Consider the following 14,040-nt stretch of genomic DNA (forward strand, 5'->3'; position numbering starts at 1 on the left):
CCGCCGACCGGCCCAGCGCCGGCTCCAAGTGGGTCCGGCTCAACGTGGGCGGCACGTACTTCGTGAGCACCCGGCAGACGCTGTGCCGCGAGCCCAAGTCCTTCCTGTGCCGCCTCTGCTGCCAGGACGGGCCCGAGCTGGGGTCGGACAAGGTGAGGGGCTGCAGGACCCGTCCCCTCCCCGCGGAGATGCTTCGTGCCCCGGCCCGGCCCCTCCGGCACTCTGGCTGCGGGGCGATGCCGCCACACGCGTGCAGGGTTTGGTCCTGCCTCCCTTTCGAATGCCCCCGATGATCTCGCGAGGTCCCTTCCAGCCCTAATGGCCACGAAACCCAGGCACAACGAGGGGTCGGGGTCTTCCCACACCGTCCGATTTGTATTGCATGTACCGTCCACGTGTAGCTCGCTGGCGCCTGTACCGTACTTCAGGCTTTGCTCCAGCTCCCATGCCGGGAAGGGGGCCCGGCCCTTGACACCCAAACTTTAAGGGGGCTATTTGCCCACTGGTATGAACCCTGTCCCCATCGCATCCACCTGCTGGGCTACAAACCTAGACCCTTGCTTCACCACCTGCTGTCATGCAGGGTAGGAAGATGCACACGCGTGAACCTGCCATTTTCATAGATTTCATAGACGTTAGAGCTGGAAGGGACCTCGGAAGATCATCGAGTCCAGCCCCCTGCCCCAGGAAGTCTTACCTGTGTTGCTTTGGGGGGGTTTTGCCCCAGCTGTGCCTCCTCACAGCAAACTTGTTTCGTCCCCCCCTTCCCTCCCATGCACAGTACAGGCAGATGTTTGTTACGCAAACAGACAACATGCATGGCATCGTAACTCCCTGCGGTGACTGACAGGCAGCTGAGGGTGTGCTGGGAATCGCAGGATCATAGAGAAGTCAGGCTGAAAGGGACCTCCAGAGCTCATCTAGTCCAGCCTCCTGCCTGAGGTAGGATCATCCCTATCCAAGCCATCCTATATAAAGGAAAGGTATTAGCAATTTTGAAAAGACCCTGTGGCTCCCACTTTTTACTGAATATTAATCCCTCAGCCTAGAAGTGTATTTAAACTACCTCTTTTTCTTTGACTGCTTCTGCATTGTCTTTACCGTTTATTAAGTGTGCTGTTTATTTTGATCTGAAGTTGCTTCTTATCCACTCCAGGCACATTACAGAGAAATCTCTACTTTGAAACTGCAGCCTTTTCTCTAGAGGATACAAGCATCGAATGCTTTATGGACAGATTAGATGCAGTCTCCTACATCTCAGCAGCCTGCAATCTGTTTATAATGGCCTCTATCGTAGTTCACTGGGCATAGAGTAAGAGAGGCTTCAGAAAATATTGTGGTCAGCTCTGCAGTAAAACAGACTCTTTATCTCCTGCACCTAGATTGCTCTGATGATAAGCTGAAGGAGAGGCACTATTCTATGATGTTTGAAAACAATATTGTGATGCACATGTAATGATTGCTAATGCTTGTTCCTCCAAAGTATGTTTCAAAATGGGCTGTGCTGCTGTTTTACTTGCGTCAACAGTTTAAACTCAGCTCAAGGGATATGCTTCCAACGATTAATTATTGGTCGTTTTGTAAGTATTATACAAGGCCTTTTAACTTGGAAAAGCCCTAGGTTATAACAACAGCTTATGCCTAGATGGATTTTAAGACATGGGGAAAATAAGGAGATATTTTAGAGTCAGATGTTGCTTTCTGGGCAAGGAAGCCAACTTGTTTTCCAGAGAAGTTGGAAACCATTAACTAGCTACAGTGAAGCCTGGGTTGCTTATAACAGTACTTCTTGTTTAATTTCCTCAAAGGCAGTCTTTGTCATTGAACTGGTCTGAAAACAAGGAGCAGACTGACCAAACAAGGCCATGGGGTTTCACATGGTGATAAGAACATTTGCCCTTATCAGGCAGAATAAGCACCAGTTTGTCTTATCTTTGGTCATTTGTTTTGCTGTACATGAGGGGGGAAAAAAAGCACGTGTCTTTAAAGTGATTTGTTGGGAGCGCAGATCTGCCAGCTTGGGTCTAGCTGGGAATGTGGGCTTTGGAGTGGAATTTTTAAAGAAGTTTGCACGCTGAGTATTGGCACTTCAGGACAAGCATGATATCTTATCACCTTCACCCTCGCTAACTGGCATCAACAATTGTTTATTGCTGTCCGTTACCCTGTTAAGTTTAAATTCAGGGCATTCTTAAAGAAGCACTTATAAGAGTAATCACATTGATTTAAGTAAGATTTCTCCCTGGGAGTAAGCGTATACAATTTATGTCCTGAAGTTATGATATATTGCGGGGAGGGGGACAACGACTCTTGATAAAACGCCACAGATGTTTACAGTAATGTAGAAACATTCCAACCCATGTCAATAGTTTGTTGCTGTAGGAGAACACCCTGGACCTATTTACCAGGGTGGATTTGATTTAAATCAAATCGATTTAAATCATGGTTGAAATTACTGGTCAGGAAGCCCTGACTTAATCATTGTTTTCTACAAAAAGTGCATACTTGTTGTTTGATATCCTTTATTCATTTAACTTCTTGAAACTTTGTACTTTTAGAGCAAGTTAAGCGCTTGACTCTGTGTCCACAAACTTGCAGAGAGACAAAAGGGCTGAGGGTAGGTAATCGAGTCTCTCATCTCCATATATTGCTGTTAACAAGGATATTATCTCTGGAGAGAGAAACCCACAGTTTGAGAACTGAAACTAAGCATCACAGAGATGCTTAATGGGATCTTCTAGACTGAGCACAGAGTCCCATTGGGTAGAGTGGTTTTCTTTAATCTTTACTAATCTATAGAGGAGCCTCAGGGAACTTCATAAGATTTGGCCCCTAATATAGTCCGTGGCCTGTTGTGACCTATTTATAAAACTTTTCTAAAAAGGTTACATGAATATATCATCACATAGTATACAGTTAGAAGTTATAATCCCCAAGATGATATCTTTGAGCTTTTAACATATCTTAAAACTATCTTTATGTAGTGTTTTTTATTAAAGCATCTTAACAAAAAAAAAAATCAAAACATACGATTAAGTCAAAACAATCTGACTTAAATTAAAAACACTTTTTCATTATTTTTTTTAAAAAACATTGATTTTTATCCACCCTGCTATTAACATAGTTTACAAGGACAGAGGTGTAGAATAAGAAATGAACAAAAGGAACCGATTGATGAAAACAACCTTTGTAACATAACTGAAGTAATTTAAGGCACAGATTTCTTATTTTATTGCCAAGACTTTGATTTTGTACATGGAAAGACTTGTCTAAGTGCTGCATTTTATGGACAAGAACTACTTCCTAGCATAGGTTTATTTTAGAGCTGCCAGTTTTGGGTTGTATGGACCTTAACTGCTTTCCAAGAGGGCCTTTGATTTTGGGGCAGTTTTCAAAGCAGTCAATAAGAAGTGTAGGTTAGGAGTTGGAGCAGGGGTCAGCAACCCCCGGCACACGTGCTGAGTATGGCACGCAAGGCCATTTTGCTCAGCACACCACCACCAGCCCGGGCTCTAAGCAGCTGCTGCCAGCCATGGAGCTCAGGCTGCTCCCAGCAGGCCGCTGGGAGGCTGCAAGCCCTGCTGCAAGCAGACAAGGCTCTCTGGGCCGGCTGCGGCTGGGAGGCTGCAAACAGCTGCTCTGGGCTCTGGCATGTCAGCACTCCAGCACCTTCCAAGGTTGACATTGTGGGGTTTTTGGCACTCCGGCCAAAAAACGTTGCCTACCCCTGAGTTACAGTAAGGTTCTGTGACCTAAGAGCTTTAGAAACAACTGTGACAATGCATTCTCTTTTTTTTTTTTTTTTTTTTTTTTCCAGTCAAAGGAAACCCAGTTTTATCATTTTCATGCCCATGCTCCCTCCTCCAAACTTTACTGGTTCAGTTTAATCATTTGTTACTTACAGCTTGACTCCTTTTTGTGTTTGACAGGATGAGACGGGGGCATATCTCATCGACAGGGATCCCACCTATTTTGGTCCAATCCTGAACTACCTCCGACACGGGAAACTCATCCTAAACAAGGAGCTGGCTGAAGAAGGTGAGAGCCACCCCCCCCACCATCCACAAAAAAGGAAAAGGCTGCAAACTACCCCACTCGACACAGCTTCATCCTTTCCCTTGCCCATCATTACGTGAAAGTCATCTGGGTGTGGAGCCTTCCTCGCTCCTTAAGCAGGCCATCTTGTTTGTTAGGTCCATTTTGCAATAATGCAATGTTTCTTCAGACTCCTACAATGATGCTTGTGAATAATATAAAGCTAATACACACTGTAAACTTAGCAAGGCACAGGTTTTATACCAAGGAATGCAGATATTTGCTGCTGTGCTTACCTCAGTGGATTCCAGAAGCTGAATTCGTTTTTCAGAGGGGAGGGATGATTATTTCCTCTGAACATTCTCTCCTGGTTTCTTCATCTTCTCAGACCACAGTCCTGAGCACTGTGAGAATGGGCGCCTGTCTCTTTTCTAGAAGGTGCAAGACAGCTAAACCCATTTTGCCAAAAGCCTCCAGTAAAAGAAGCACTGCCCTATGTTTCTGTCATCCTCATGAGTGGGGAGCATGGCTCTGCTAGGTATCACGCTCATTCATGTAGAGGAGGCTTCAACCAGTTGGGTACAGAGCATTGTCTCAGCTAGAGGCAGTGGGATCGCAGCACCCACTACCCTGCATCCAGCAATAGTGCCAGATCCAGACTGGATCTCGGTATAAGCATTACTAAAAAAAAAGAAAAATGGCGGCATGCACAGCCGCCCTGTAGTGAAATCGTCCTTATTCTGTTTGCTTTAATCTAACCAAATCCACACCTTGTTTTAAAGGGGTACTGGAAGAGGCCGAGTTTTATAACATTGCATCTCTGGTGCGGCTGGTGAAGGAGCGGATACGGGACAACGAGAACAGAACCTCCCAAGTAATGCATGTTAGCACTTACCATCAGGGTGGCAATAAGGGGAGCAGGCAGTGCAGTTCAAGCACCTAGGGCTGGCAGCAGTCCGGGATTCTAGTCCTCTCAGGTGGGTGGGAGGCAATGCTGTCTGCTGTATCCCAGGTGTGTTGAGAGAGCACTTTTTTTGTGGCTGTGGGCATAGGCCAGTGGCGTTTATCATTTTTGCCCAGTATGTCTGTGGGACAGCTGCACAGGGGAAGGGGGCATGGCCTGGTCCAGCCAGCCACACAGGGCTTGGATATTTAGAAGTGGGAGAAGGTGGCAATATTAAATTGCCACTGCTCCCCTATAGTCAAATTTCTGAACACATGGGGAACCCTGCAGGCCAGATGTCATTACTGCACGGACTGCATTTGGCTCATGAACTGGAGGTTGAGTGCCCCTGGGATCAGCTAGCCAATCCACTTCCAGCCTCTCCAGGTAGAGACCACGCACAGTCAGATAAAAAGAGGCCAGGAATAGGATTGGGTAAAATAAGGTTCAAAAGCTACAAGGTGATTGGGGTGTCTCAAGAGCAGATTAGTTTTTTGACCTAGTCAGGATCTTATATGAGCATCTCTCCTAGACGGTGGGTTTTGTTTTACACTGATTTTTTTTTATTATTATTATGATGATGATGATGATGATGATGATGAGTATTTTGGTAATTGAATTAACAAAAGGGCAACACTACTGTTTTGGCAGAACATAGTTGCACTGCAGTGTGTGCCCATTGGATCATACTTCCTTTCTTGCAGTATAGCAACATCCTATCAGTCATTCAGTTCCCCTCCTTTTTCTTCATAAGAGACAATCTCTTAAGTGCAAGCTCTTTTCCCCTGACTGCTTTAATATACTTATCAGCAGTAAACCTCTTTAGAACAATAGCTGCTCAGCATCTCTTCCTTGCAATTCTTTTTGCTGCTGGTAAACCACTATTTTTTTGCATTAGTAGATTCATTTCTAAAAGAATAAAATTTTGTGACATGCTAAAGTGACTTAACATTCAAAGGGACTTGGACTTCCAAGTCACTGAGAGGTGTTAACCACTGTACCTCAGATCCTTTCATGAATGTTACACTGTTGTCCCTATAGTCAGGAGGAGCCAAAAAGAAAATCCAGTATATTTTTCTAAAGGTGGCTGGGGGAAATCTGTTCTCAGTTCTCCTTTTTCACTCTAATGTCAAGGTAGGAACCAGAGCAGGAGACCTAGAGAGGCAAAGCCTGAACTTTATTGCTTTGTCTGAATGTTGACACTGCTACACTAGCTCTCTGCTCCCTTGGTATTAAGTTTCTGCTTGTTTTCATCCCTGCTGCTCTAGGGACCTGTGAAGCATGTGTACAGGGTCCTACAGTGCCAAGAGGAAGAACTCACACAGATGGTGTCCACAATGTCTGATGGATGGAAATTCGAACAGGTAACAGTGCCAGTGATTAGGGCTGTGTGAAGCTTTGGTCATAGTTTCGATTTGGCAAAGATTCGGCGGCCAACTCTCTGAATCCAAATAGAATCAGGACACCCTTTAATCTCTCTAAACTGAATCTGAACCCTCCAAATCAATTTGGAGAGATTTGGAAAGATTTGATGATTCGGACAGACACAGCTTTAAATGTTTTTTCTACATGCCTCAAGGTAGCAGGCTGCTTATGAATGCTGAGATGCTGGGGCGGATGGAGTATCCCACAGGAGCCGGGGAGGGGGTCCCCCAGCGTGCTCAGCAGTGGACCTGGAAGTGAACCAAAAGCACTTCTGGTATACTTCCAGGTCCGCCAGGGAGTGTGCAGGGGAACCCTGCCACCCGGCTCAGCGACTGGTGCCTCCTGGGTCTGGGAGTGTACCCGGTGACCACCCCTTCCCCTCCATGGCTAGTTGCTGAGCCAGAGGGGCATGGGGCGTGGTCCCCTGCGTGCTCGGCGGTGGACCCAAAAGTGGACTGGAAGTGCTTCCGGTCCACTTCTGGGTCCACCACTGAGCACGCAGCCACCACCCCCCATGCTCCTGTGGGATGCTCCATCTGCCCCACCATCACAGCATTCACAAGCCACACTGGTACCTCGAGGTATGTAGAAAAACCATTTAAAGCTGTGTTTATGGCCGAATTGCTGATTCTCTAAATCAGCATCGAATCTTCAGATTTTGATTCGGCCGAATCAAATCGGGATAGTGATCCAAATCACTGTCCCTGATTCAGGCCAAATCCAAATCGAATACAGCCCATTTCGCACACCCCTACGAGTGATCCCTTTAGCCCCGTGGCATGAGACCAGAGTAGGAGGATGAGTTTCACTCTGTTTAATCTATCTCATTGTTTCTCCTTCCACGAACAAACCTGTCTGCATAAAGAGATCAGCTTGCCCCATATGAAACAGCTGGCAGGGGAACAAGAGCCATTTCCTGAATCCACAAGAGTTCATTCATTTTTCTTGGGCCCTTTCGTATCCTTGTTAGGTTTCTGAAAAGCTTTTCCCTCCTCGCACTTTTTTATGCATCTTTGGCCTTTATCCGAGAGAAATTAGAGAGCCAAGGAGAAAGGAAATGAGATTTTCTGCAGGGTCCAGCAGCAGTGTCTGGTCATCCGCCCATGAGGTGTTGAGTGATGTGAGAAATACTCTCCCCTGCCAATGTTGAACATGCTGCCTTTGCAGCACTGCTAGTTTGTTGGCCAGGTGTCAGTGGCGTTATAGGGCATAAATCAGCTCCAAATGGGTATCAGAATCCAAACCTGGTTCCCTTGTACTTCTGAACTCCAGCAGCCAGGTTGGCCCATATTAATGGCCTATTAAGGGATGGTCTAAATGATTTGTAGCTGAACTTCCTTCCAAGACTGACCTGCTTCCTGCAGTGTCCTTTTGAAATGAAACATGCTGATACCAAATGACTCACAGGGCTAGGAATAGCTCTACCAAGGATGGCACCTTCACTTCTAGGGCAGGCTTCCAAATACAGCTTTGTTGGATTATGACTGAAAAGTGCTACAGTAAAAGCCCTGTTATCTGGCATTTTATTAACTGGCATTTCCATTAACCAGAATTTCCAGGTGGGGAGGAGGAAGCTCTCACACAGCCGCTGCCACCTACCACCCTGCGCTGCCACTGCTCTGTGTGGCTGCTGCCACCCACCTCCCACCACCTCCCCGCTCTGTGTCCAGCTGGCAACCCCTGTGCCTCAGATAACTGGCATTTTTAAATTACCAGCACTCCCCATTCTCCACTCATGCCAGAAAACGGGGTTTTTACTGTACCATGTAGTAGCAATGTGTAGTAACCCCTGTGAAAGAAGCTTGATGGTTCTCAGTCCATTTTTAATTGGACAGATGTCCACAAGACACTTGACATTATTAGCACAGGCACTGAGCACTGACTAGAGCAGGGAGATAATTGCATGCACAAAAGCAGACTGGTGAATGACTGGTTAGGCTGCAGTACTGCAGCGAAGGACCTGGGGGTTACAGTGGACCATAAGTTAAACCTGAGCCAACAGTGTGCTCTTGTTCCAAAATAAATAAATAAATTAAAAAAGCCAACAGCATCCTGGATTACATCAACAGGAGTGTCTTACAAATCAGCGGAAGGAATTCTTGCACTTGATTCAGCACTGGTGAAGCTTCACCTGGAGTATTATGTCCAGGTTTGGGCCCCAGACTTCAAGAACAATACAGACAGTTTGACTCCAGAAAGAGTCCAGTGCAAAGCAGTAAAAATGATTAAGGGCCTAGGAAGCATGACTTACGAAGAAAGGCTGAAAGAACTAAGACTATTTATAAAGAAAACCAAGGGGATTTGATAAGTCTTCAAGTACCTGAAGGGTGATTGTAAAGAAGATGGAGATAGACTCTTCTTTCTTCAGGCTTAGCATGACACAGACTACGTTGATTATTCTAGAGAAATTTATAATCTACATCTGTCCCTTGTTAAAAGGCAAGGCTTCCTATTTTCCAAAATCCTGTATAGAACCTTGTGATGTATAACAGTCTTATGTAGTCTTATGCTTGGGCATAAGATTCCTACCATTTTTTTCCACATTTGTGGATTTCACACCTTGAAAAAGAGTGGGGCTGAGAAATGCTAGTGACAGCTAGGCCTTTCACTCCAGTACTTCACTTCAGTGCAATTATAAGCAGTGCTGCAACAACAAAATTTGGTGTCTGGGGCAAAGCCCACAGCAGCAGCCTGCCCTTGCCCCGCACACAGATCTGGGGGGCACCCCCCCATGCTTGGCTGGGACTGCATGCAATGGCAGGAGCCATGTGGAGGGAGAAAAAATTATTGGGGGGGGGGGCGCACATGCCCCCTGGGCCTCTGCTGAGGTACACACAATGGCAGGAACCCTTCCTTTCCCCCCACCCCCCATAACAAGCTGCCTAGGCTCAGATTGCCCGGCCAGGGCCCACATTCACCCCAGCCCCTGCTTCTGCCCGACCCCCTCACCACTGGGGCCTCTATCTGCCCCCCTTCACAGAATCGACTGATACTTGACTGCCGTGCTGGGCAGCCAGTGATCACATGCCAGGCTGTGATCCTGGCTGTATGCACGCCCCTGCTGCAGCTGCCTGGAGCCCGTGGCTGGGCTGCCTTGTGGCCCTACCAGCTGTCCTGCATTTGGTGGGGGGCTGAGCCCTGTTAGCCCTGGCCTTCCACCGCCTAGCTGCCCTTCTTCCATTCCCATGCCTCCAAATGAGCTTTCTGCTCCATCCCATGCCCCATCCCATGCCCCATCCCGGCTGCGTAGCACCTGTTGGTGCCCCTTTGCTTTGGCACTTGCCTTCCCCCCCCCCTTTTCTACGGCACTGATTAATTACAAGTATAGAGCAGAGAGAATTCCCTGCTCACAGAGTCCACTCCCTTGCTGTCACAGGTACCTACATCAGATAACCCCACTCACACTGATCAAGCTTGATCTTAAAAAGTAATTTGGTAAAGAATAGAGCTAGTTTGCCAGGTGTTACTGGGTTGCTGTAACAGGAGGTGCTCCTATCCTAAAACTGCCTCACCAGATTCTCTGCATTCAAGGCAGAAAGTATAATCAGAATTTAATTAAAAGATGGTAGTGTAGGAGTGTTGTAGCCATAATAGTCCAGGGATTATGCAAAGGGCAAGGATTTCCTTGGCTGGTATCTTTTATTGCCCAACTGTACAGTTGGGATAGAGTTAAGCAAGCTTTTCAATGCAAAACATTTTTCATCAGGTCTGATCACAAGAAGCCAGGCACAACATAGTATTTTAATGCCCCTCACATTAAAACACATGTAATCTGAGATGGATTTAAGAACGCAGCACCAGCAGGGGGCTCCGTGTTTATCAAATCTAGTCCCCTTGTTGGCAGGCAACCCTTTACCCAAGAATTTCCTCCCAAATCACCCCTTCAAACCCTGACACAAATACAAGCCACAAAAACAGAAAAACATACGAACACCCTATAATGCTATGTGAAAGCTGAGGAAAGCATCCTCTAGTCTTTCAGTCCCCAGTGCCTGGGAGAGCCCACTGCCTTAATACATCACCCTGAATCCAAATGTTTAAAAAAAAAAAAAAAAACCCAAACAAAAAAACACTGATCAATATTTTCTCCAAATTGGAAAATGCATGTGATCAGCATTTTGCCCTGCTGTTCAGCTTCCAGCAGAGGGCAATGTAACACTTCCAGTTCCTGACCTAGGCTGCACAAACCATTTCTGGTAACATTGACAACCTTTGTCCTGTTGAAACTTCGGTTCATACTGGGCTCAACCAGCCTGTTATTCCTTGCTATACGGCATCAGGGCCAAAGCAGGGCTTGTTATGTATTGCTGGATTTCTTCCTTACCTTCTCTTGGTTGTTTCCGGTTCCTCAGCTCATCAGCATTGGATCATCTTATAACTATGGAAATGAAGACCAGGCAGAATTCCTCTGCGTCGTCTCCAGGGAGCTCAATAACTCTACCAATGGCATTGTCATAGAACCTAGTGAGAAGGCAAAGGTGAGGCACTGGAGAAAGTGCATGATCCACAGTTCCCCTGTGCCCAGGAAAAAACAACTTCCTCTCCAGCCCACATGATGACAAGAGGCCTGACGAATTCTGTGCACACATTTGTTTATATCCTTCACCCTCATCCTGAGATCTCTGCAGTTTTGCCACATGATAGTACAGCAAATCTAGCCACAACCAAAAGGCTAGTCACACATTTTTCACATTATGCCACAGAAATAATGGAAAGAGGTGAGCTTTAGGGAGTTATCATAGCTGGGAATCTTGTTTCCTGGTCAGAGATGCCACAGTGTGGGGAGTGGGGGCTTTTCTTCTGACCTCCCTCTAGCTAACCGCTATCACCCGTTATCCCAGCAGTGGGATGGATGTCTTGGTCTCAAGAAACAGCGGCTCCAATCCCAGCTCTGCCCCTGACTCTGTAAAATGGCCTGCCCAGAGCCACAAACTACCTTGGTTTCCCGCCCTACTATAAAATAAGGGTAACACTTACCTCACAGAGGTGGTGAGCAGTGGTGCCCTGACATTTGAGCAAACCTCTTTATTTTCAAAAGCCTCCTCTATTTCTTGTTGCTATATCTGAAAAGCAAGCAAGATATTCAAGCAGGAAAACAAGCAAAGATTGTTATAAAACAATAGGCACATGGATGTACGCACACACACCCGCAAAAGAGTAGAGATTCTCTCGGGGTGTAGCAGAACCTTCCATCCTGCTGCAGCCAGCCACTTTTAGCACATGTCCATCTATTCAAAGAAAAATAATTTGAAAGAGGCTTGTAAAGGCACTGACCACTCATACCCATTCTTCCCACATTCCTCATAAAACCACTCAAACTTTTACAGGTCCCATGTTTTACTACAGCAGCCTCTGTCTTTCCAGATTCTTCAAGAGCGAGGATCCCGGATGTAACCTGAGTGGCTGGTTCAGTTAAACTCCTAGATGTCAAAAGGGCAGTCGAGCCGGGCAGAGCATTTCTCCGCAGTTCAACCTTGCTCTTGTACAGTAACCAAGCTAACGCAAAACAAAGCTGAGCCTGTCCTGCCAACGGAGAAGAATTCTGGTCATAACCAAAGGTTTTCCCCTTAACTCCAGGAAAGAAGGAGACACTCGTCCAGTTGTGGATAATCCTTTCTCCAAATATTCATTTTTGTTTCCTTGGCCAGCGCTGTATTCAATCTTTCCAACTGACGGCTGGGCTGGATTCCCAGCCAGAGCCTTTGTGAGTGTCGCTCAGGTCTGCAGGCCCCTTTCATCTGCTCTCCCATCCCACCGCCAATGGGCTGGAGTAGGTGAACAAGGAGCTATGTTTGATCTGGGCCATCTCCCTTGCCCGGGTTTGCCGAGTAGAAAACTTCCAGCTACTCGGCCATGCTCCTTCGTCTCAGCTAGCCCTATCCAAATCAGATGAAAAAGGGTCTAGAGGCAAACGACAGAAACCCAAGAACTTGTCTACCTTCTCCATTCTTGCTTTGTATCTGTTACCGGTTTGATTCCTAAGAGCCAAGTAAGATGCTACATAAGTCTAGAGGGGAGGGAAGTTGTATGCATGTCTAATGCTGGCCCTGAAGGCTTCTGTTGCCCACACTTGCTACATATGGGCTCCTGGCATTTCCAAAAGCCTATTGCTTTTCATGCATATTTAAACAAAACCTGTTCTCGCCCATAATGCAACAGAGTCAACAGTTCTGCCCTTTCCTCTCCTATCTTGGAGAAGAGTAGTGACAGGGATGCTGTCCTACCTCCCCTCTCATACCATGTCATGGCTACACCTAAGCCTGGCAGAATTACTTGATTTATCAAGGGAAGGGGACTTGTTATTGCCAAGTTCAGCTTTGCCTTGTCCGTCTCCAGCAGCATGGACTCCCTTGTGCTCTGTCTGTCTTATCCCTTCTCATGGCAGCAGGAAGAGTTAGGGCAGACGTCCTTTTGTACTGTAGCAAGCCAGTAAGTTTGTTTCTATCCAAACTGGTCAGCTCATTTGTGGAGGAGATCCCCCTCTTTTATGCATGGTGGTTCCACATCTGCAGCCCCCTCATGCAACCACCTCCAAACAGGTCAGCCTGAAGTACCATGGGGCATTGCAGAGATGGGAGGGGGGAGGGGGGTTGGGTGAAAGTTGCCAAACTGTTGTAATGTTTCTTGTCCAAAGTGACGTGTCTACTTGTGACCTTTTTTTGGAATGCCTTGAATGGACGTGCAAATGTGCGTTTGTGCCTCTCTCTTTGATTTCTAATCTTAGCCAAACTACAGTTCGCTGGTCCCTTCAGTGAGTCTGTGCCATCCCTAACCAGTGGTGTGTCCCTCCTAGTCTGGTAAATGGAATTTCTTAGGAATTCGCTGCATGTTTCTTCCTTAACTTCCCATCCTGGCTTTGTTCCTCGTAGCCTAGTATTTTGGCACCCGTGTCTTTTTGCTTCAGCGCTAGTTTGGGACTCGATTCAACCTTGGAATTCACAGGCGTTGGCAAGGCCATGGTGGAAATTCCTGGTCTAGGTCAATTTGCCCTGCAGGAATTGGATTCACTGACACCTGGTCAGTGTTGAGATGCCTCTGGTAGGGAGGTTTCCCCATCTCTTCCTCATGACTGCAGGGCACAGGATGGGGACCAGAGCTGCTGAGGGTCTGGATGACCTTTGTAGCGTGCAAGACATGTAGATCAGAGATGTCCCCACCTGCTGTCCACTCCTCTTCAGTCTCTCTGTGCCCTCTCCCCAACACTCTTGCTAATGTACCCCCCTCCTGCATGCTCCTTACTTCTTTCTCCAGGAGGAGGGGTTGATCACCTGTGCTAGTTCAGTGTTGATAACGGATGGTGCCAAATGTCTTGGAACTTGCATTGCGTCAGTCATGGCTGTTGAAAGTAGACTGGGTTGGCATCATGCTGAATAACCTGGCTTCCCTGCTCTCTCCACCCCCTTCCTGGTCTCAAACATGACAAGATGGCATTAGTGTGGTTAGACTGTATGCCTTGGCAGGGCCTAAACAACACTGTGATGTGTATATATCTCTCTTCTCTATCAGTATCCTGTAGCCCCAGTTATCACTAGTTTGTGCTTGCAGCTGAGAAATAGAGAGATGGCGCATGTATGTGGCTTAGCAGCAGGAAGAAGAAAAAACCATCTAGCACATTATCAGTCGTTTCCCCCCCCCCC

General features: G+C 46.9%; 1 protein-coding gene across 1 annotated transcript; it reads left to right on the forward strand.

Annotated features, from left to right (window-relative positions):
* Positions 1-2: 2 nt before the first annotated feature.
* On the forward strand, positions 3-14,034 carry KCTD2 (potassium channel tetramerization domain containing 2; the record flags this gene model as incomplete). Its single annotated transcript, XM_006018346.1, has 6 exons — positions 3-152; positions 3,930-4,038; positions 4,818-4,909; positions 6,247-6,342; positions 10,756-10,881; positions 11,768-14,034. Coding segments are annotated over 6 exons (603 nt in total), but the record flags the coding sequence as incomplete, so codon positions are not given.
* Positions 14,035-14,040: the final 6 nt, after the last annotated feature.

This window comes from Alligator sinensis, unplaced genomic scaffold (genome assembly GCF_000455745.1).
Source record: "Alligator sinensis unplaced genomic scaffold, ASM45574v1 scaffold400_1, whole genome shotgun sequence".
NCBI lineage: Eukaryota > Metazoa > Chordata > Crocodylia > Alligatoridae > Alligator > Alligator sinensis.